The sequence below is a fragment of the Cottoperca gobio genome, chromosome 17, assembly GCF_900634415.1.
Source record: "Cottoperca gobio chromosome 17, fCotGob3.1, whole genome shotgun sequence".
NCBI lineage: Eukaryota > Metazoa > Chordata > Actinopteri > Perciformes > Bovichtidae > Cottoperca > Cottoperca gobio.
In genome coordinates, this window is record NC_041371.1 from 15,071,458 (window position 1) to 15,093,507 (window position 22,050).

At 39.0% G+C, this 22,050-nt stretch overlaps 1 protein-coding gene across 1 annotated transcript; it reads right to left on the bottom strand.

The window, feature by feature from the left end:
- Positions 1-746: 746 nt before the first annotated feature.
- Positions 747-20,198, bottom strand: LOC115022610 (solute carrier family 25 member 36-A-like). The gene is made up of 7 exons (XM_029453658.1): positions 19,777-20,198; positions 17,109-17,273; positions 14,285-14,362; positions 11,439-11,539; positions 5,306-5,372; positions 4,884-5,173; positions 747-3,875 (listed from the first exon to the last, which is right to left on the bottom strand). The coding sequence occupies exons 1-7, from the start codon at positions 19,815-19,817 to the stop codon at positions 3,682-3,684; spliced, it is 936 nt and encodes a 311-aa protein (XP_029309518.1). The 5' UTR covers positions 19,818-20,198; the 3' UTR covers positions 747-3,681.
- Between the last annotated feature and the right edge of the window lie 1,852 nt (positions 20,199-22,050).

The following is a 22,050-nucleotide window of genomic DNA, read 5'->3' on the forward strand; positions in this document are numbered from 1 at the left end:
TGACCATGACACGGGCATGGTTTGATGATTATCTCTGTGTGTGTGTGTGTGTGTGTGTGTGTGTGTGTGTGTGTGTGTGTGTGTGTGTGTGTGTGTGCGTGTATGTGTGTGTGTGTGTGTGTGTGTGTGTGTGTGTGTGTGTGTGTGTTTGTGTGTGTGTGTTGTGTCTGCATGCGTGTGTGCCAGATAGAAAAATATGTCTCGCTTTGTGACACCGACTTGTGTAATTGATTGACAATTTATTTTTGACATTTTTAATAGCAATTTAGGGAGTGAAAACAGAAATCCGTGAATAAAGTTTGAACAACTTGACGCTGGTCTCTCAGGAGCTATGTGGCTCCTCCTGGTGGTGACTTTATGTAAATGCAAACAGTTTGTGGACTTTAGTCCATCCATACTCTAATCATTTCCATTTCCATTCATTTCTAAAACATTTGTAACACAAAAACGTCTTCAGGGATAACTTAAGCTCAATCTTTAGAAAGAATGGGAAACTAGAGTTTTTTAGTTTCTTCATTCAAAGTGAGATAATTTTATGGTGAACACTTCCTAATATGCCCCCTGAAAGGAGCCTATTATTACTATGTACAATATATCAGTCAAATATTGTGATTGTCATTTATTAATTATCCTAACATCAGAAGAAGAGTGTCCTCTTTTTAACTCAAGCAGCTACAACTGCAAATACCTGTACAACAATATATGCATAAATAAATAAACGGATACAGGAAAAAAAGCAGATATCATTTTAGTTGCAAGTTGATTTTTATTTATTTTTGTGTTTAAAAAACAAACAAACAAACAAACAGTCAAATATTGAGCTGGGAAAAAACAATCTTCCAGGTTTCATTCAACCCTGATTGAGGCTGCATCCTGTCTAAGCATACAGGAGAAAGATATTGAATTGCATACAGACACTGAAATGAGACGTACAAAGCAAAGTGAAATGTTTGCACTGTCCAGTTGTCTGTTTCACATTTTGGTTATTTAACCTCAAGTATTACTGCAATGGATCAAAAACATAAAAGCAATTAGTGTTTTACAGGAGAACATGGGACATTAGAATGAGTCAGATTTATTTTTGTTCAAGCATCGACAGCAACAATGGAGACTGTAAATCAATAACTATTACAAGTTACAACACAGGCCTCGGTTTGCCTCTGAAAGTATACTGAAACAAGGAGGAGGGAAATGAGAGCGTTCAAGAACATCATGCTGTGAACACACCAGATTTTCTGTAATTGGTGAATTAAACACAATACTCATTTAAACATGGAATCTTTGCGAACTATCATTTCCATATGTGGAATAATTGTGCACTGAGACTACATCTGTTTGTAGGTCGTGGAGGGAGGGCTTTTTAAATGTCATGTTAAATGTAAAAGGATGTTTTGATTACAAACAATAAAAGTGTTCAAGGTTAAATAAGGTGCTTGGATACAATTAAATAAAATGTGTGTACCCAATTTTTCTAAAGATAATTCTTTATGCATACTATATGAACATTTTGTTTAAAAAGGGTAAACAACCCACTTCAGTAACGGATTAGTAATTTCAGTTTTTAACAGTCCCAACTCTGTACAGTGTTGATGATTCCAGTTGTTGAACTCTCACATTAAAATGATTCCATCTTCATATTTAAAACATATTGCCAGGAGAACCAAAAATCTGACAGAAAGTAATGAACGATGTAAACATTACCAAAGATGGAAACATCCAAACTTTGCAAAATGGAACACTTTTTATGAACGCGTTAAAACGACAAACCAATGCTCCAGCACAAATGCTTACATAAAAGTATTTGTCCTGCAGCATTTGTTATCTTTAGCATAAGCAAACATGTTTGCATGACGGCTTACAGCAACATACAAATACAAATAAACTCACAGTTTATACTGTAAGAAAAAATCAGTCAAGCAATATCAATATTCATGTCACAGTCAATGTCAAACAAGGTTAAATTGCACAAATATGAAAACAATAAATTGCAAACTACAGCATGATCATACATGGGCTTAAGAACAAAAAAACAATAAATGATATACATATACAGTATCTATATTATATACACACATTTGGACATCCTTCACAACTACTGAGGACTCTAAACTGTACAATATATCTGCTATAAGAACAGTTGCGCAAAATACCATTTGATATACAGTAATACTTTTTTTCTTTTACAATGTACAAGTTTAAACTGTCCACACAATAAAATGCAAAGCACAAGCCCGAAAAGGCCACAAAAGTGCATGTTATCAGGTCAGTTGGAAGCCACTGGAAGGAAGGACTGGCCTGAGAGTGTGAATGAAAGCTGCCAGTAGGAGCTTGTCCACACTCCCAACCGCAGTGTCTTGCAAGAATAATTGTTAGTGGAGGGAAATCTGAAGTAGATATTAATTATACATGCAGGCACACATGAACCGCAGATATACACACACACACACAGAAATGTAAAAACTGCCACCAACATTCTCCTGCTCCAACATTTTCCCCACACCGTCACATTATATTCAAGTAGTGGCACTCCAATAGTAGATACTTGGTACCTTTTGGACAATCACACACTTCACATCTCAAAAAATAGAGGATACGAAAGGACACGTTGGTCTCATGTTTTCACACAAGATTTTAAAGTCCTGAGCAGCGACTGTGAGCAGGCAGAAGCTGGCCTTGTATGACAATCTTATTTCAGTTTTAACAAAGAGAAACTGTCGACACAGAAGGCCCACTTCACCCGAACCATGTCACCACCAGGCGCAGAGTTACAGAGGAATAAATCACTGAATGTCAGCTTTTCAATCTACTCTTTATAAATACAAGCTAGTTTCTGAGGCATGAGTGGGAGTTACAGGCCGTCACAAGCTCATCTTTGTGTTTTGTTATGCGTCGCCAGTTAGCTCACTGCTGTGTACGAACTTCAGGCCATCAGGTGGGGGGGGGGGGGGGGGGGGGGGGGGGGGGGGGGGGGGGAATGCTTGAAGCCACACTTGCTGTAATGCAAACATGGGTTGCTCAGGTTACTTAAAAAACAGTTTGATGTCTTTGTTGCCAACTTCCTTCTGACATTCTGCTTAACATGAACATTCCTTAAATGCCAGTCATCAAACGGTGCAGTAGTCTCACAGCACTGAAGCGAGAGCATGGCAGACAAATAGTGCCAAGTAGAGTGAAATTGATCTACGTTTAGTTATCAGTTCTCCTGTCGAATTCAATTGCCTTCAAACATTCCCCTTTCACAATATCATCTTTATTCAAAAGTGAAAAGGCCGTTTTTCAAGGGAAGGATGCAAAATAAAACCCTTTCTGTTAAGGCCATTGAATTGTGCTTAAAATATTTTCTTTCAGAGGTACCCTTAGTTTAACAGGTGCCAAACTCTTTCTGTGTTTTACCTGTCAATGCCTCCTATTACCTCCTCTGTGAACTACAGCAAACACTATCTGTTCCAGCATTCTGATAAAGGGAACTGGAGGTGATGGTGCTGATCTGGTGGAAAAAAAGGGCTTTCCTCCCTCCTATTTCTTCTTCTTTGTCCATTTTTCCTCTTCTGGTCCATTAGAGTATTCTTGGTTTTCCTTTGGTCTTCATTTTGTCCTCGCTCTCCCTCGCCAAAGGTCTTCCATCTCAGTCATTTGCTAACTGTCTACCTCTTTAAACAGGAAGGAGACGTACCTTGTGGGCTAACGGCTGAGCAGGTAGACCACCACTTCATAGGTGCACATCATGATGGCCGTGTTGGGGATCTGTCTGACAAGATGGGTGGTTAGGCCGCGGTACAGTGCCCGGTATCCCTCCTCCCTGGATACCGTCAGCAGAGTTTGAAAGAAGGAGCGATACTTGCTGCCTTCCTCACGTAGCCGTGTGCGGATCACCTCTGCGATTTGAGAGTAGAGGAAGAAAATTGAGTTTAATACACCATTGGCTACTAGTTGTTCTTGTCGGACTTTGAGTGGCGTCTAGTTCCCTAGAGTTACATTTCCATATCTGGCACTCTCAACAAAATGTACTGTTATAAGCTATTTCTTGATCCATCTTTTGGTATACCAACTGATCTACTATAAATAAGATACTAGAGATATTGATTTAGTCTATGTCCCAGAATGACTTTAGACTGAGGGTATCTGAACATTCAGCTGTGGGCTGTGCGTAGGTGGAGACTGATAGTGATATATATATATATATATATATATATATATATATATATATATATAGCATAAATGGAGCGTCATATTTTCCAGAGAGTTAAGTATTGGGATAAGTCTTTTAACTCATGGTGACCAAATCCAACAATGATTTATTCCATTAATGCACTATGCACTTCACTCCTGTAAATGTGTACATTTGTTAAAAACTACAGTGCCCAGCTGCTTTAGGAAATCAATCTGCCTTTTCTCTGCCAGGGGTCGTACAGCTTTTGAAGAGTAAAAATCAAGCACCATCAAGGAACCTAAACACAATCATTTCCAGATTCTCAAAGCCTTTATCATCACATCTAAATTGTTACTAAAATGCAAAAAAAGAAAGTTTACAGAATTCCTTATTACCAACAGTAATCAATACATATTTTCACTTTGTTTATTTCCCCAGCTGTTCATTTTAACGTGTATGTTTTGATCATGAATATTTTATTTAATTAGCTCCGGGTCGCTCCAAAAACCTGTTAAAATGAAGCATTTTCCAAACTTTCAAGACTTTGAAACAGGGAAGAACCCTGTTTTTAAAGGTTCATGCCTTCAGTAGGAACTAGTGGGCTTGTGGCCTGGGGAGATCAGAAAGTATTGACATTGTTGGTTTTGGTCTTTACATTGACAATAAGAAAAATATGAAATATTTGATGTTCTATCTTTCGAAAAAGAAAAGGCTGAGTAAGACAGAAGGTTACCATGAGGGTAGGCGATGGAGGTGGCACAGGTCTTAGAGGTGGCTGCTGCGAGCATCATGCCCACAAAGTCTGAGGCGTCTTTGACTGACTCATCCTCTTTGTCCATGCTGGAGTGGGCCTTAGACTCCAGCAGTTTGCGTTTGATGCCCTCATAGATGACAAAGTGGATAACGGTCTCAGAGATGCCAGCGTATGAGGCCGACATGCCCCTGTAGAGACCTCGCAGGCCATCCATCTGGTACACCCGCCGCAGGCACTCGAATGCATTCATTCGCCGCTCACCCCGGGTTCTGTAATCACACAGAGACTTTTAACGTATGTCCAATAACGATGATTAATTCTCAATATTCCTATAGGCAAATGAATGAGTCACACAGCCTGTTCAGCTGCAGCTTCTACACTTAAGGTTTGAGGTTCCTCACCTGGTTTCCAGCTGCAGACGCGTCTTGATCAGCCAGATGGGATTGGTGGCTGTGATGGCGGTGAACCCTGGGAATTTCAGAGGAGGACAGAGGTTCAGACAGATGCAGAGACATTTGGAAGAACACAATAATCAACTACATTAAATATTCTATACGGCACAAGGACGATGAGAAAGCACTTCACTAAACAGGATCAACTTTTACTTTCCTATGAGATGTTTCAATACTCTCATAGAGAACAATTGTTTATAGGATTTGAGACACGGTCTGTGTTAATGTGTCAATCTTTTTTGAAAATTCATTTATTCAGTTACAGATAAAAATGCATGCTTCTTCCATTTTCACATATTGATCCTCTTCATGTGAAATGCTACACAGGTGCATGTAAACAACAGCTCTCTTCTTGAAGGAAATGATCTAAACTAACTAACAGTGCATAAACGCAGCAGCTGTAAGTGCTTTCGCTTTTTCATTTGTCATCTTAAAAAATATATATCTAACTGAAAATACTGGAAATGAGGCCAAGCAGCAAAGTCATTTTAGGCCTTTGAGTCTTATTCATTTCTTTGAAATGCTAATGACAGCTTGTGATTTTAAAGGAAATAATTCTTAGTGAGCTTATGGAGGCGGTCTGTTTTTTTTTATATATCATTACTTTCAATGTGCTTTGAAATACACACAAAAGTATCGGCCTTATTACAAGAAAGTCTGCCATTCCACAACTTCAAGTTACAACACAGAAGGTTTGATTCTTAGTTTTGTCATTGCTCTAAATGTTCCCTCATTGTTGGTTCAGTAATGATTCCCCCTTTATTAGTCAATGAATGAACATCTCTATGTTTATTCTGTGACATTTAACAAACCAGTAGTTAACTGGTTAGACACTAGAGACAGGCCTGATACTAGACAACTACAATAGCACAGAGAAACAAAACGGTGTCTGGAGGAGATTCTTCAATTATTCAGCAAGACTTAAATGGAAAGTCTCAGACGGGAAATTTAGTGCAGACTTTACTTCCTGTTGGTCAGCAACCTTGTAGTATACGTCCATCTGCATTCAGCTAATCTTAATGTTAGCGAAGTTTGAAAGTGGGGTCACTCAAAAATGCACAGAATATATATATATATATATATATATATAAATATATATATATAAATATATATATAAAGCTGTTTGAGTTATTTACAAGGGATGATGTTCTTGTGTTTTTATTCATTTGAATGCTAGGAAATACACAGTAATATAAAGTTTGATGTGTGTAAAACTAATGAGTGAGCACTTTATATCATTATGAAATGACACAAAGTCTCTCTAAAAGTTTCTGATACAAATGATACAGAGAGATAAAAACGTGGCCATTTGCAGAAAACAGCTAAGACGAAGGCAAGTCTAGAAAGAGACCTGTCACATCTAGTGTATCAATGCAACACAGCCCTACGTTAAGGCAACTGCGTGAAGAAGAGAGGAAGACACAGGTCTGTTGAAGAGAAGAAGAGAAGAACAAAAAGAGGAAGAAGAAAAAAGAGGGAAGTAGAAGGAAGTAGCGTCTATGGCGTGTACTCACGAGGGAGGGGCAAAGCTCCTCCAGCTCCTCCCCGCTGCAGCTAGTAGCCTGCAGATATGGGGGGCACAGATGGCGGGGGTCTCCCACCCAATCACGCAGGGGTGAAAGATTTACAGTAAAGCCCTAAAATAGACACAGGCTTTTCTGTACCAGTCACACACAAGCAGCAGTCACATCCACCCCCAACCCCACCAACCACCCACCCCACACCACTGGTACTGTACAGGTAGTTGGAGAAGAGATGGGAGGTGAAGAACTGACCTCCCTCCCATCTTTCCCCAAAAGGCCCCATCCCCTTTAATTTATTCCTATACATAGAATTGAATTGTTTTTCATTTATTTTACTTTACAATGTATCCCTCCCTTTACTCCTTTTATCAGCTGTAATAAAGAAAATGTTGACTGAACAGAAGCCAACCCAATCCAAACTCCAGCTCCATCTCACCAGAGCGAGGTAAAGCACAAAATTACAAAGGAAGAAAATTAAATTGAGGGTGTATTCTTCATAATCATTGTGCCATTATCAGTTAATAATCTGCATATTAGATAACTAATTCAATCAAATGCTTACTGAAATAAGCTAGAAAATTAAGAGAGGCAGGTGGAAATGCTAACCTTGTCGTCGTATATAACAGACTCTTGGGGTGGACAGTGAGGATGAAGAAAATGAGGAGACACTTTTATGAATATGTGATAATATAAGGATGAAGTGGTTGATAATAGTAAAGTGAATGAATGAGGTGAAACTCTCTGAGCCAAACCTCCTTCTGAAAAAACTGGGATAGATTTAAAAATAACATTAAGATGTCCTTAAAAATGTGCCGAAAATGTGTCTCTAGAGAGCCAGCCCACTTCTAGAAAACACATCGAATAACTCCTGAAGTCCTCTACAATGTCACACAAAAGGACACTGGAAATGCAACGCTCAAAAGGAAAAATGCTACTTTTTGTTTTTTATTTAAAGTTTTCAGTTACTAATAGATCTCGATATTCAATGTGAAATCAAAAGCTGAATGTTTAACCGATTCTATAGAGCTGTTATTTTATTATGGCCATTTAAATCTTTGATATGAATGGTTTAAGCTGAATTTGTTCATTATTTGTTTATTTTTTTCTCCTTGAATGTTTAGTATTACTGGGTTTGTTGCTCCTCATGTATAACATGGCTCAGTTCGATAGGACAACGTGTCCGTTAATAACTGATATGTGTAAAATTATCAGCAAATTAAAGATTTATCACGATGATTTCCTCTGAACCAATATTATATAAATAAAAATGTCTCAATGTAAAAGTCCATAACATAGGAAAAAGTAACTTAACGTCATGGAAGTGAACCACACTTCCCTTCTTGGTAAATTAGTTAAGCCATGAAGAAGATACATATGCAGCCCATACAGGATAACTAGTCCTTAAGCTCAGCCTCTGAACAGCTGCATCTGCATATGGGCATGTTTGCAGTTGGCCCTTCTATAGGCGTATACTCCCTGTGTTCTTTCTCCAGAGGACTTTGACCTACATCTAGGCAAAGCAAATATGCTTTAGATCAGGGGTGGGGAACCTCCGGGCCGTATAGACCATTTGAACCGGCCCTCGAGGTAATTCATAAACACACGCAAAACAAATCCACTAGAATTTTTTTTTTTAAATCTAGACAGCAATAGACGGGTGACTGACTGTTTTTCCTGGCCAAGGTCGGGGTCCTTGAACACAACACGAGCGGAACGTGTCATCACGTGGTCAGGTCATGTCAAAAAACGTCAATATTAAACGAGACTGTCGTTGACATCAGTGAACGCAACATGGCGAGTGTAAAACAGAGAAAGCTGGACACGGAATGTCGCACTTTCCAGGAGAAATGGATGAATGATTATTTCTTTGTGGAAGTAAAAGGCCAGTGTGTCTAGTATGTGCGGACGCGCTTGCGGTGATGAAAAATAATCTCGAGCGTCATTCAACCACGAGACATTTCAAACTGCACGAGCTGAAAGGACGAGTGTGTTTGGATAAAGTTAACGCTCTTCGGTGGAGTTTGGCCCAACAAGCAGCTCTCTGCAGAGCGTAACATAACAACATGGACAGATAGAGAGGTAGACCACCACACCAAGAACAGACTGTTCCACCACTGCTGTGCAGTTATCACCATGTGCAATACTCACTTTATTCTATCAACCACTTGGTACTTATATTATATTTTATTCTATTTAATTATTGTGTACTGCCTTTTTACTGCATATGTTCTTTTGCTGTGAGAAGATACATTTCCCCGTTGTGGGACTAATAAAGGATTGTTTTCTGATAAAACAGAAAGATACATGGATTAAAAAGTTGCTTTTTTGCACAGCATAAAAGAAAAGTGAAATGATTGGGCTGCGTCTTTAAAAAACATTGCAGAGGTTATGAGTTCAATAATTAGTATGGCCCTCGAAGGATGTTGTAAAAAATAAAGTGGCTCTTGATAGGAAAAAGGTTCCCCACCTCTGCTGTAGATTAACTGCTGGAAGAGTTACTGAAAACTTACTGAAATGTTGGGACTAGCCTCTCTTTCTTGAGTGCAAAGACGTCATGAGTGGCAGTGACTCCACAAAGTTACTGAGGCTTTTTCTTTTTTTTTACTCTGCGTGGAATATTTGCACATGAAAGCTAGAGATAAGTTTATCCGTGCAGCAACCGTGTAAGAACTGTGCACTGTAGTAGAACTACAGATATAGGTATTTACATATTTACTACAGGTATTCAAGGTACTATAGATAAATGAATGCAACTGTTGCTAATGAAGAAATGAGTGTAACATTAAGAAAGAAAACACTATAGTCCAGCCTTAATGACGAAAAACTCACTGACTTTCAAGGAATAGTTTTTGTTTTGTGGTGCCAGTACTGTTGGGGTTAAACTGTGAAGAAAAACTCTCTTCAGAAAGTTCAACTAATCTAAAAAGAGGAAGTCATGTCAAAGCAGTGCCAGCCTTTTGAATCATGCACTGATACTGATTCTCCTTGAAAATAAATGACTGAGGCACTAAAGGTGTTGATGGATGATGGCAAAAGACAAAATGGAGCACATCAATTACAACCTTATGTAGCAGTGACAAGGTTAGCATTTCTTTTGTGCTGACAACATAAAATCCATAGAAGTATGTGTCATTACTTTACCTTTACTATATTTATTGAACAAGGCAACAGGCTAAGGGAGGTGTGTGTCAAGACTAAGAAATAACAAAACCTTGTAATCAAGAACCTAAAACTACAAACCAGCAGCTAACACGTTGCCATAAGCAATGGTAATATAATTACAAATGAATAACCATTATGAACTTTCTAATATTCATAAAAATCACCATGGTTTTCATCATACCAGTGTAAAGAAATGGGATGCTACCTGACGTGTCCGCCCGCGTGCCAGGGGCCCCTGTTGACCTTTGGGGGTCGTGCTCTCTCCTCTATACACACAGAGCAAAGAAGGGGGCCCAGATCACACTGTTTAAGTAACAACTGTGATGTTAAACCATTTACAGAGTCCTCTGGAGAGGCTTCAAAATGAAAGAATGAAAAGAGAAAAAAAAGGGCAAGGAGGAAATAAAAAATGATGGAGGGCATGGGGGACAAAGGGGCTAGGTGAGGAGGAAAGCACAACCTAAACTTTGAGGACCGTGTGGTTTTCTTCTTTTTGTCAAACGGATACAAATATATATGAGGTATAAATGCCAGCAGTGGCACATTATAGCCTGAAATTGTGTGTATGCCGTGTCTCATTTGCATTAAAGTCTGAGACTGCTGATATAGCGTTTGTCTTTGGGCTGAAGAGACAAGATACTGTATTATCTGGGTAGATAGGTGCATTTACAGCAAGGAAATGCTCAGATAAAAGCTGGTGAGAGTAAGTAGTATACAGTATGTGCCATGTGACTGACTTCCAGGTGCTTTTTTTAACCTATTTTTCAAATACCAGATGGGATACTGTGCTTTTTAGCAGCATGTCGTAGCTTTTTGTAATTGTTTTCAATAAGAATAAAGCGTTTTGCTCGCTGCTTTCGCGTTGCTGCGTGCCTCACATTTTTACTGCTCTGCACCTATTTGCAGGAGAGTGAGGCTGTTTACATCACAATCAAGGTCAAGGTCAGTTTGATCCTGAGAGTCTTAAATTGTGCTTTCTGATAAACCCCCTATTATTTAAATTGAATATTTCTATACATGAAACAGCTACGTAATAATGCCTACTTATAACAGATATCATTAGTTAGCTTTGGCATGCTTTTGATATTCACAAGCTTTTAAATTTGTGAAAATCCCACCATCCCACACATGTATATGGAAAGGGGGGTAAAGGGGAGGGGGATGAAGTGAAACTCTGGGATACTTCAAATTGTGAAAATGATGAAAAGATAAAGTAAAATGAAATTTGTCTGATGAAGACAATCTGAATAATTCTTTAACATGTTCTTTTTATAAAAACCCATCAGTGATTTACACTGCCCAGGCAGACTGACAGACAGACAAACAGGCAGAGATAAGACTCAGCGACAGACAGTGACAAACAGACAGAAGGGAGGGGGAGAAGGAGCCGTCATTACCTGCCAGCCCAGCCGACACCATGTGCACTTGGGTAGAGTCTGGCTCCAGCACGCCATTCAGCTTCTCCTTCGCTGTTGAATAGGCCGCAAAGTAGATCGCCCTATTGCAAATAATCATGAGGAAAAAATATGACGGGGGTTAGTAAGATATTAAAAACACCGGTTAAACTGACTAAGGATAACTTTAACTGAATAGTGAGGGAACAAAGACACATGTACCGCTGATCACAATGACACATTTGCAACAAATAATAATGATGAGCAGTCATTTAACTATGAGTTAAGTAAATAAAAACACATTGTATTACTGCAATATTTATATATGCATAACATTAAGTTAACTGCATTAAATATGAAAATGTTATTTCAATTGCCTGAAATAAATCTACTGCCTAAATTGTGCATGCAATAGAGCTAAGCCCAGCTAATAGGTAGTCTAAATGCAAGCCAGTGAAAGATGTTTATCTCCACCTGTGTGTGTGTGTGTGTGTGTGTGTGTGTGTGTGTGTGTGTGTGTGTGTGTGTGTGTGTGTGTGTGTGTGTGTGTGTGTGTGTGGTAGCACAGAACGCTTCAGTAGCAGATTTATCTCCCATGACTCGAGCTGCTTCTCACTAAATAAAATCACAGGATTTAGTCAACATTTCTGCTGAGTGGAATTAAACCCAATGGCCTTCCCTCCCTGCCCTCCTTCTGAATTGAGAGCATGCATGCACAACATAATCATGCTGCTCTGCGGATGAGAGATGAATTATGTGAGTGGGTCTGACTCTGAATGTGTATGTGCAGCTATCATACGTAATAAGTGATGCTGCTGTTGCAAGCTGTATGACTGTGTTGTATGTGTGTGTGTGTGTGTGTGTGTGTGTGTGTGTGTGTGTGTGTGTGTGTGTGTGTGTGTGTTGCTAATGAACGCCAGCAGCAAGCCCAGTGGATTTCACCCTCATTAGCATCCCAAGTTGTTGTTGTTTTCTTTAGCTTTCCAGCGTCAGAGTGCCGTTTCCTTATTAAAACAGGCGCTAATAACTCTGTACACTAACACACACAACTTATTGTAGACAAATAAATCTGCAATATGTCTGTTATTTAATTATATTGCGTCTGATTACTAAATTTAACCTAAATCAATTGAATTAAATGGAGTGGAAATATTACATGTTACGTTGCCATACATCTTCAAAATTGGAATCTTTTGCTGTATCTATAATAAACCGTGCATGATGAAGTAGTTGTAATTTAGCCTCTCTTTTTTCATCCTGAAGTATCACTTAGATTTTACAAAGACTGAACTGAGGAATTTGGATTCTCTGAATAATTAATTAAAAATATTGCTTATGAAAATTATATTATTTTAAAAAAGTATCCTGAAATTCCCATTTGATGTGGCAGTGGAGCCAAAAATAAATGATGTCTATTTTATTATTTCAACAAAATACACAGTTAAATGTGATACAGCATTCAGTCAAGTGGTGAGACAATCATGTTCTAAATATACAGCACATACGTAAAGATGTACTGAATCTTTAATCTCACACAGCCTGGTAAGATTTATCTAAATTTGGCTACTTCATAAAAATAATATTAACAAGAAATATATGTCCATTAGGTTTCAAGTGGTTCATAAAACTGCACATAAGACAGCCGGAATTCTCATATGCTGCCGATGAGTTCATCAGGCTCACTTATTATGCAACAATATCTTCCTATAGCAGTTTGCTAAAGCTGCCATTTCCACAGCTGGACAACTAGCTCTCGGGAATGACACACACGCACACACACAAGGGCATTTTTCACCCCTCAGAGAGTCTGAGCTAGACAGAGTGAGACAGCAAAGACAGTGCAAGACCCAGAGGACAGAACCATTCTGATTTAATATAGGCAAAGAATGACAAACATGGCAAAAAGGAGGGACGACGCAGATAAGAGTACGAAAAGGATGACTCAGATGAAGAGCGAGACCACAACGAACCAACGGGAAGAGGACGACAATGACCATGCGATGCAGCGGTAGCTAGGGAGAACTAGACAGGTCAGGGAGGGGGATTAGACACAAACACAACTCTCCCATTATAGGAACTCCATTGTGATGATACACAATAACATCAACATTAGTCACATGACAGGAGCGTCACAGCTGCTGTTGCTGATGTTTCATCCAGACTTTGATTGACTGAGTTCAGCAGGCTGTTATGTAACCCTCACCAGCCAAGCCAAGAGAGGGAAACAACTAATTTCCCTGTAGGATTTTAAGCCCAAATAAGCTCTGAATGAGCCTGAAGCCTGGAAAAAATACAAGATCTAGCAGAAGCAAATACATTCCTCAGTAAAAATGTGTTCCCATGTAACATGTGAAGTAAATGATGCATCACTGCTTTTATTCTGTGATAACAGATTTTGCTAGTGCTGATAACATTCATGATTTAATGCTCAAGGTTTCTTATAAACTCAAAGTCAAACTCAAAAGATTGCAGTGAGCTACTCTACTGTGTTGGTTATCAGATATAGGTTTTATAGTCTTTTTTTTCTCTTTCTTTTGGATTTCTTCTTTACATTTTTGTGGTATTTAATTGAATATATTTTATTTTTAACATTTAAAAATAATAAAATATATGTGTAAAAAAAACTGAAGAAGAATAAATAACGGTGGACATATACAACAAGCTTTCTATAAGCAACATAAATTAACATTTCATGTCGGAAAAGGAGTAGGAAGAAGCAACATCTATACTACTATACCATCAATACTCAATTATATGAACCAACTCTCCGCCCCAGCAGGTTAAGATAGGCAGGAGAAGTTATGCAAAACACCCAGAATACTGTAGATAATACTGATAATAGTACATACCTGGAAGGTGCCACGCCCACAAGGTTGGGTCCCAGTCCTCTGAAGAGGGAACGAGGTCCCTCTCTCGCTAGTATTAACCTGCAGAGAGAGATTAGGATTTACATCTATGTTTTATTGGTTATTCCATCATAACACATTTAACATACATGTAATATGCTAGATATAAATGTATACCATATAATCATATAATCATGTGACTGGCTGGAGAATGACTGGCTCCCTCTGCTAAAGTTAAATCCCAGTTATGAATTCTACACAAAATTGGTAGATTCTTTAGAAGAATGTCTTGGCTGAAGATGCACTGCATGTATCATGTTTACTGTTATTTTTAAAGAGAGTTAGAGGAGACGATTAATACCACTCATGTCTGTATGCTAATTATGAAATATGACTTGAACCTTTAAGTTTGGGAAATTACGATCCATTATTTATCCCACAATTGTATGTAATCCCTTCTCAGCTGTATAATCACAGAACTGAAACTTCACATGAATGTTACAGGGCGCCATGGGAAAGTGCCCTGAGCAGATGGACAGGAAGTTATAACTTCTTGGGCAATCTGCCAGGACCTGACACTCAACACAGCCTGACACTCTACACAGGGTTACCATCAACATATTAGATGACCCAAAATAAATTAAATGGCAGGTGTCCTTGCTCAGGTGGTGTTTATATTGGTGTTATCATGACGGCTCACATGTTCATTATCTGATGTCACACGTTCAAAGATCGGTCTCCAACTTAACCTTGAGCATGGTTTATGGTTGATCTTCATTCATGGCACGTTTTCACGTAAATTGTGATGCAAAGTACATTCAAAGGAAAGCGATCATGGGAAGAATTAAGAGACCCAAAAGACAAGAAAGCGGTCCTTTGAGATAGATAATAAACCGGTCCTGTGGGGTCATTTTAATTCTCTAGACTTGAGCCTTCCCACACACTAAAAAACAAGACACAGCCCCGATGTTTCCTGTTGGTGGGCTGTGCTTTACTACTCAAAAATGATTTACAGAATAAAAGAATCTCCTAAAGAGTAACTGCCCAAATTTACACAACAAACGAAGCCGACAGTGGTCTCCAATCACAAAACTTAAATCATATAAACTAACATACTCTGCTCTGTGCACAGTGCCTGCACCTCACTGCATGTTGACCCACGTTTGGCTCGTGTGGGCTTTTTCCTTTCCTTGCCATACCACTCTTCTGCCCTGCTCTGTATCCTGTAATGGTGGTGTACAGTTTCTGATATTGGTCGTTCATCTCAAGGACAACACAAGAAGTTGATTTATGTCGACACAAGACCAGACAAGTTTTTTGAGCCCAAAACGATGCTCTGATTAACTGCAAATCAGACAAAGGAATCATTAACAATTATTGTAACAGTCAGTGAGAACAAATCCATGTTTAAAGCCAAACAAATCCGACAAAATTAATTCTGGATAGCTGCTTTTTTATTTTTATTTTTTTAGCATTTTGCCTCAATATCCTGGAAAACATGACTTACGAGTTAATTGTCTGTTAAAAAGCAATACTTTTTTCCCTAGTTAAGAGGTAAAACATGGAAAGTTTATACAAGATTCCAAGTTTGCTAAATAATTAATGCAAGCTTTTGACTGTGGAAAATTCCACACACAGCAGCTTGTGCATTATGCAATATGTGTAACACTGTGTGACAGTCATGGAAATAGGTTGCCAGAGAACAAGAGTAGAGCATTGTAGCAACAACATTTACTTTAACACCATTAATCCCCTCAGTTACCAACGGTAATTACAAATATCCAGCCACAGTGGCTTCAGTAGGATGTTGGATTCCCCTACACTCTCACTTCCCATCTTTGTGGTGGGAAGTCTAATGAGAAGAGGAATGACATATCATGTGGCAAAAAAGGGAACAACTTATTGTATATTTCTTACATTGGTCTCCCAGTAGTTCTTTGGAGAAAGTACAAAACACAGTAGAGAGCTTTAAGGTTAAAATGAGGCTTGAAATGATCTGCTGGTCCCTGGGTGCCACTAATCAAATAGACTTGACGTTGGACATTTTGTTTGTTGCAAGTGTCTTGGTTGCAGATGCCAAGTAAACAAATAGTTCCCTTTCCTTTCCTTGAAACCTCCTGCAGGTTTATGAATAAAAACATTGAGTAAGTTTTTTTTTGTTGCCTAATTTTAAGTCTTTCATCACAGTGATGTAACTTTCCTTCTCCTGGAGCATTTAAGGTATAAAAATAAAATAACATTTTATTAAAAATAAAATAATTATCCTCGAAAGCACAGTAACTTACGGAAGATTATAGGACAAACAACCGGTTTCATTATTACTGTGGAGTCACAGACTAAATCTGCATCTTTTGGTCATTGACAGACAAGTTCACCAACTGACACGGACTTTGCTGTGACAACAAACACAGAGTGTGTGACCAGCTCTGACAGGCTGATTACAAATCTTACCAGGACTTCTATTTTGGTCTTTCAGACCTACTTCCTTCTGCTCCTGTCTTGGCACATTCATTGAGAGAATAATGCAGAGCAGGATAACCAATAGTTTTAACATTCACTGTTCATTTTACAAAGCTAGAACTAGACGAGGAGAACACAGAAGCTTTATCCCAGTATTACAAAACTACACACGATATTTATACAACAATATTGATTGACGATTTAATATATATATTGTTACAAATAAATCAGAAAGACTTAGCTCAGAATCGGTTTTGATAAGTATTCTAAACCCATATCCTGTAGCTAATAAAAATGCTATGGTTACTTTTTGAATCTATCCCCAATTAAAGTTAGTGTAATTAACATTGTATGTAATTCTCCTTACTTGAGACAGTGCAGAGGCCCTGGTGGAGCAACGCGGGCCACACTGGCTCCATTGACGGTGCTGAGCTGGACTTCAGAGATGTAGAGAGTGATGGAAGAGGACTGCAGTCTGGTCTTCACAACCTCCAGAGGACAAGTCAAAATTGCGCCCACTGTGCCACCACATCTAGAAAGAAGTAAGGAAGGGGTTGAGGAAGGAAGGATGCAGAAACAAAAATGGAAAAACATGGTTAGAAAAACACAGCGCTCTGCTTTAGCACTGCCATTAGTCAAAAGGGAGAAAGGACAGATCAAATTAATGATATGTAAATAACTACTAAAGCATCACATATCCTATAGCGCTTGTATTGTGTTTTGATTTTTACTCCTTTAATTTGTTGTGTAAAGCATCTTTGAGTATCTAAAAAAAGCACTGTATATATACAATGCATTATTATATTTGGTCCAAGTCTATATTTGACTATTTCCTCCGCCAGTTCTATTACTGACCTCCCCAACCACTGGTAACACAATCTGTTATTCATATCAGTACTAAAAGGATCCAGAAGCAGGCAAACTTCCACACACCATGACCTGGTGTTGTGATTTGCAAGATACTTAAAGTACAAGCTGTCAGCTAAAATTATAGGACTGCTTTCATGATGCAATTGAAATTGACTATGGCTGATAGCTGTAACCACTTTGCTGCTATCTGAGAAATGTAGACTGTTGTTTAGCTGGCTCACTGAACATGAACACACACACACACACACACACACACACACACACACACACACACAACACAAACACAAACACACACACACACACACACACACACACACACACACACACACACACACACACACACACACACACACACGTGCACACACACTAATAATAACATGACTGCTGCTAACAATTGAAGCAAACAAACTTGCTCTATACTGACTGAAGCAATCAGCATTTAAACAAACCAAAGCCAATTTAATTGCAATTAAGTTCCTCCTCATTAAATATCATTGCATTATCCATATCGTTTATATGGTATGCATTAGTTCTTTATTCTTATGAGCACAAGGCTACCAGACGTCATCTTAAAACAATATTCTGTTGCCGTGCCACACATACACGTTTGTCGTTCATCTCTGCTTCCACCAAAGCCTTGGGTTCTTTCCACAATAGGATTTGTATCTAGACAAAGCTTCACAATCAAACCACCACAAAGTTGGAAAGTGCTTGTTTACTACCGTAGTGACAAACCATACAAATGCTCTACATGTTGGGGTTAAGTGAATACGAGCTGTAACACTTACAGGGGTGTATGCTGATATTCTAGCTGTTAGCAGTGAATTCCCTAACTGCCGTCTCTTTTGAGTAACACCAGCTATATTTACCTTTCAAAAGACCGACCCACGTTCATGCTGCTCACAGGCATCCATGACCCTTGGCCTACTTTCGAAGCTACACAGTCTGCTGCGTGCGTGTGTCACACAGTGGCTGCGAGGGGAAACACTGTGCTAAGGCCTGCAGGTCAGGTTTTTGGGGAAAGCAAAACTGATTTAGCATATTCAAGATAGATATGCGTCTTGTGTTGTTCTCTAGGTTTAAATCCATGACAAGAGAGATAACAGAAGAGTTGTGGTGGATGATGGGTCAACAATATTTACATGTCAATGGTTTGGTGTATAGATGAAAGAAGACAAGGTAACAGACTAAGAGAAACTAAAGACAATAGATTGAGATAAGAGAGAGAGATACTGTGTCAATAAACTGCTAACTCTTTCGGTCTTTATTGACATTTTCTTTAATGAACAAGCTGTCTACAGAGTTTTAAGTGAGAATTATTGCTCAACTATTGTATGGGCGGCCAGTTTAGCCATAAATAGTCATACTTTCTTAACCCAATTTTACACCCTAAAATTACCTTCCAACTAGTTTGGCCAAACATCTTCAGATGAAAGTTTTTCAGAACAAATATTATCAGATGGATGTTTGCAGGGTAGTGCCAACTGGTATATCTGGATGTCCTTGAAATGAAAATGTGTGTGAACCCCTGAATACTAAGTAACAGGAGTTGTGTGGTTTCAACAGTTGGACATATCTGTTCTATATACAGAATACATACACATACCTGTAATTGACACGTTTCATGTATCTAATTAATCTCTCAGGTTCTTAAAATGCATAATCTCTGGAGAAAATGAGCAGCACTGATGTTGTGGTTGCAGAAGAGCTTCATCAAGTTATCGAGAGACCAGCAACGAGCCTGGAAATAAATTGAATTTGCCTTCAAAATAAAAGTGTAAACTCTTTTTACTGGAATAGACGAAGTCTATATATTTACAGACATTAAAAGACTAAAAAACGTGTCACTACTTAGTGGTATCTCTCTCTCTCGCTCTCTCTCTCTCTCTCTCGCTCTCTCTATGTCACATTAGTGGGATGGCCTTACTGTTCAAATTGTCCTATTTTGAAATGTTGACTGGAAGTTCAGTTAGAACAGTTTTGACAGTGACAGTTTTGGCACTGACGTGCACAGCTGACAGGGTTGTAGCACATGCACGCGCTGCATAGAAAAACGGCCCCTGGTAGCTAGCTTAATCTAACGTTAGCCAGACGACGAGTCATGTTTGAATGCTGAGACTATTAATTTAAAAACATATCTTAATGAAATTCGTTGTCTGACTTACCCTCCAGCGAACAAATGAACCAGTGTGTCCCTTTGGCTCATTATTTAGCACTCCCTGCCAAGCAGCGCACCTCGGGGCTGCGGCAGAGGGTCAAACTCGGGCTTGCGTCCCGTCCCGTCCCTTCCCGTTGCTTTCCTCCTCCGAGGGGATGCACCCGTCGATGGGCCAACGTCGTCGATGATGAACAAGCGGTGGGGCGAGTCTGCGGTGATTCAGACTGCAGTGGGCCGACAAACCCCCTCTGTCTCTCTCAGCTTGCTCAGGTTCCCCTTTCACACAGATAGCTTCTTATCTTCGACTAAACCACCGGAGCTGCGTGCTCACCAGGCTAACAGCTAGAAAAGGAATATCTCAGCTCTTACAAACGTTTTTATGGCACATCCACGGGTTTGTCTCGATTATCTCCTCTGCTTTCATCGCTGCAGCGAGAGGGAAGGAGGCAGAGCTCATAGTATTTACTGTACAACCATAGGCTGGCAAACAGACGCTGCTATTGGGCAACCTGGCCCGTGACGTCACGGCCCTGATCACGCACTGTTCACATGCTCAACATTGAATGAATCAGAGCTGTAATATCCTGCAAACGTTTCTCTCAACAGGGCTTAGGAAAACCATCTTTTGATGTGACACAATTTCTTTTAATATATTTGGATAAGAACAGGTTTTATTTTGTTGTAGTTGCTGGAAGAACTTATTTGTAAAACAGACAAAATAAAAACATTTACAGTCAGAGACCCACACAGCCTTAGGACAAATAACATAGATACGGTCGGTTTATTAAGTAAGCGTGGGTAATTTTGAATTCCGATGCCAATACCCAGGATTTTCAAATGATATTATTGGATTCAAAGGTTTTTTTGCATCATTGTCATTTCAGTCAATTCCCCGGATTATCTGGTTATTTAAACTATGGGTTTCTGAATAGAATTTCTTGATAATATACCATATCACACAATTAGAATAGAATAGAAATATATACAATCATTTATTGTCTACTTTTTGAGTGCAAAATGCAGACATTTTTCTTTGGTTTGCATGTGCAAAATCTGGTATTATAAAGGGCACAGTGAAACACATCATATCACATCCAGACAATTTCTATAGATATGTTTCTTTGCTCAAAGCTGAAAGTGGTGATTTAAAAGATTGATGTGATCATCTAAGATTTTTTCTTCTTTTTTCACTTAAAGGCCCTGTCACACATCCGTATGGCAGAAACGTATGCTGGTGTATATGAAAATTTGTCAGTCCAAATACGTCCAACTTCTCATCGGATCGGATCGGAAAAGTTAACGTATACAGATACGCATGTCTAACCTATTGATAGCGTATCACTTACTTATACAAAATGTATCAGACGAATACCCAACAAATGCATAATGTATACAAAAATATGGCGTATACAAAATATCGGCAACACGCTGGTTTACGTAGATATAAGGTAAGGTATAAGTAGTATTCGTTAAGAGCTCACTGTGTTACGCTGGGGTGCGTTGTTGAACGCTGATGTTTTGAGCAGGTTCAAAATTACCGGACGTACCCAACGTGTGCTTCATAAGATATGCAGACATTACACATAAGTTACGTTACGTTAGACATACGTGAATACGGAATACGTACGTGAATACTTACCTCAGCCAACTCATTAATAACGACTGGATAACTTATTCGTAACCTATGTTAAGCTTATGCCTGACGACGGAGTAACTTATTAAACGTGTTTCTACAGTACAGCTAGCGTTTTGGGAGCTTATTGGGGTTTGAATACAGTATATAGGGTCCCTGTGAGTAGCTCATCCTCACTTCTTCACAGCACGTCTTGATGAATACATCAGCTCATCATCAGAGAGCATGGAGGATGCTGAGAGGCTGCGACAAGAGTACATTCTAGCCGTTTTCCAGCATCAGCATGATGTGAACCAAATGGCACTTTTCCAGCTCTGTTGGCCAGACGCTCTGATACATTTTGTATAAGTAAGTGATACGCTATCAATGTTTGACATACGTATAATAATTTGTTATGTATACGTCAGCTACAACACCGCTGTGGAAAAGCTGGACGTATTTGGACTCTGACTAATTTTGAGCTACTTTTCATATACACCGGCATGTTTCTGCCATACAGAACTGTGTGACAGGGCCTTAAGCATTGAACTGCTTTGGTTTTAGGACAGTGGGGTTTGTTTGCAACATAATTACTGCCCAGTTTAACTACTTTGGAAAGCTTTGTCTTGCTTTTGACAATTGACACAAATAAAGCTGAGGATGCTCAAC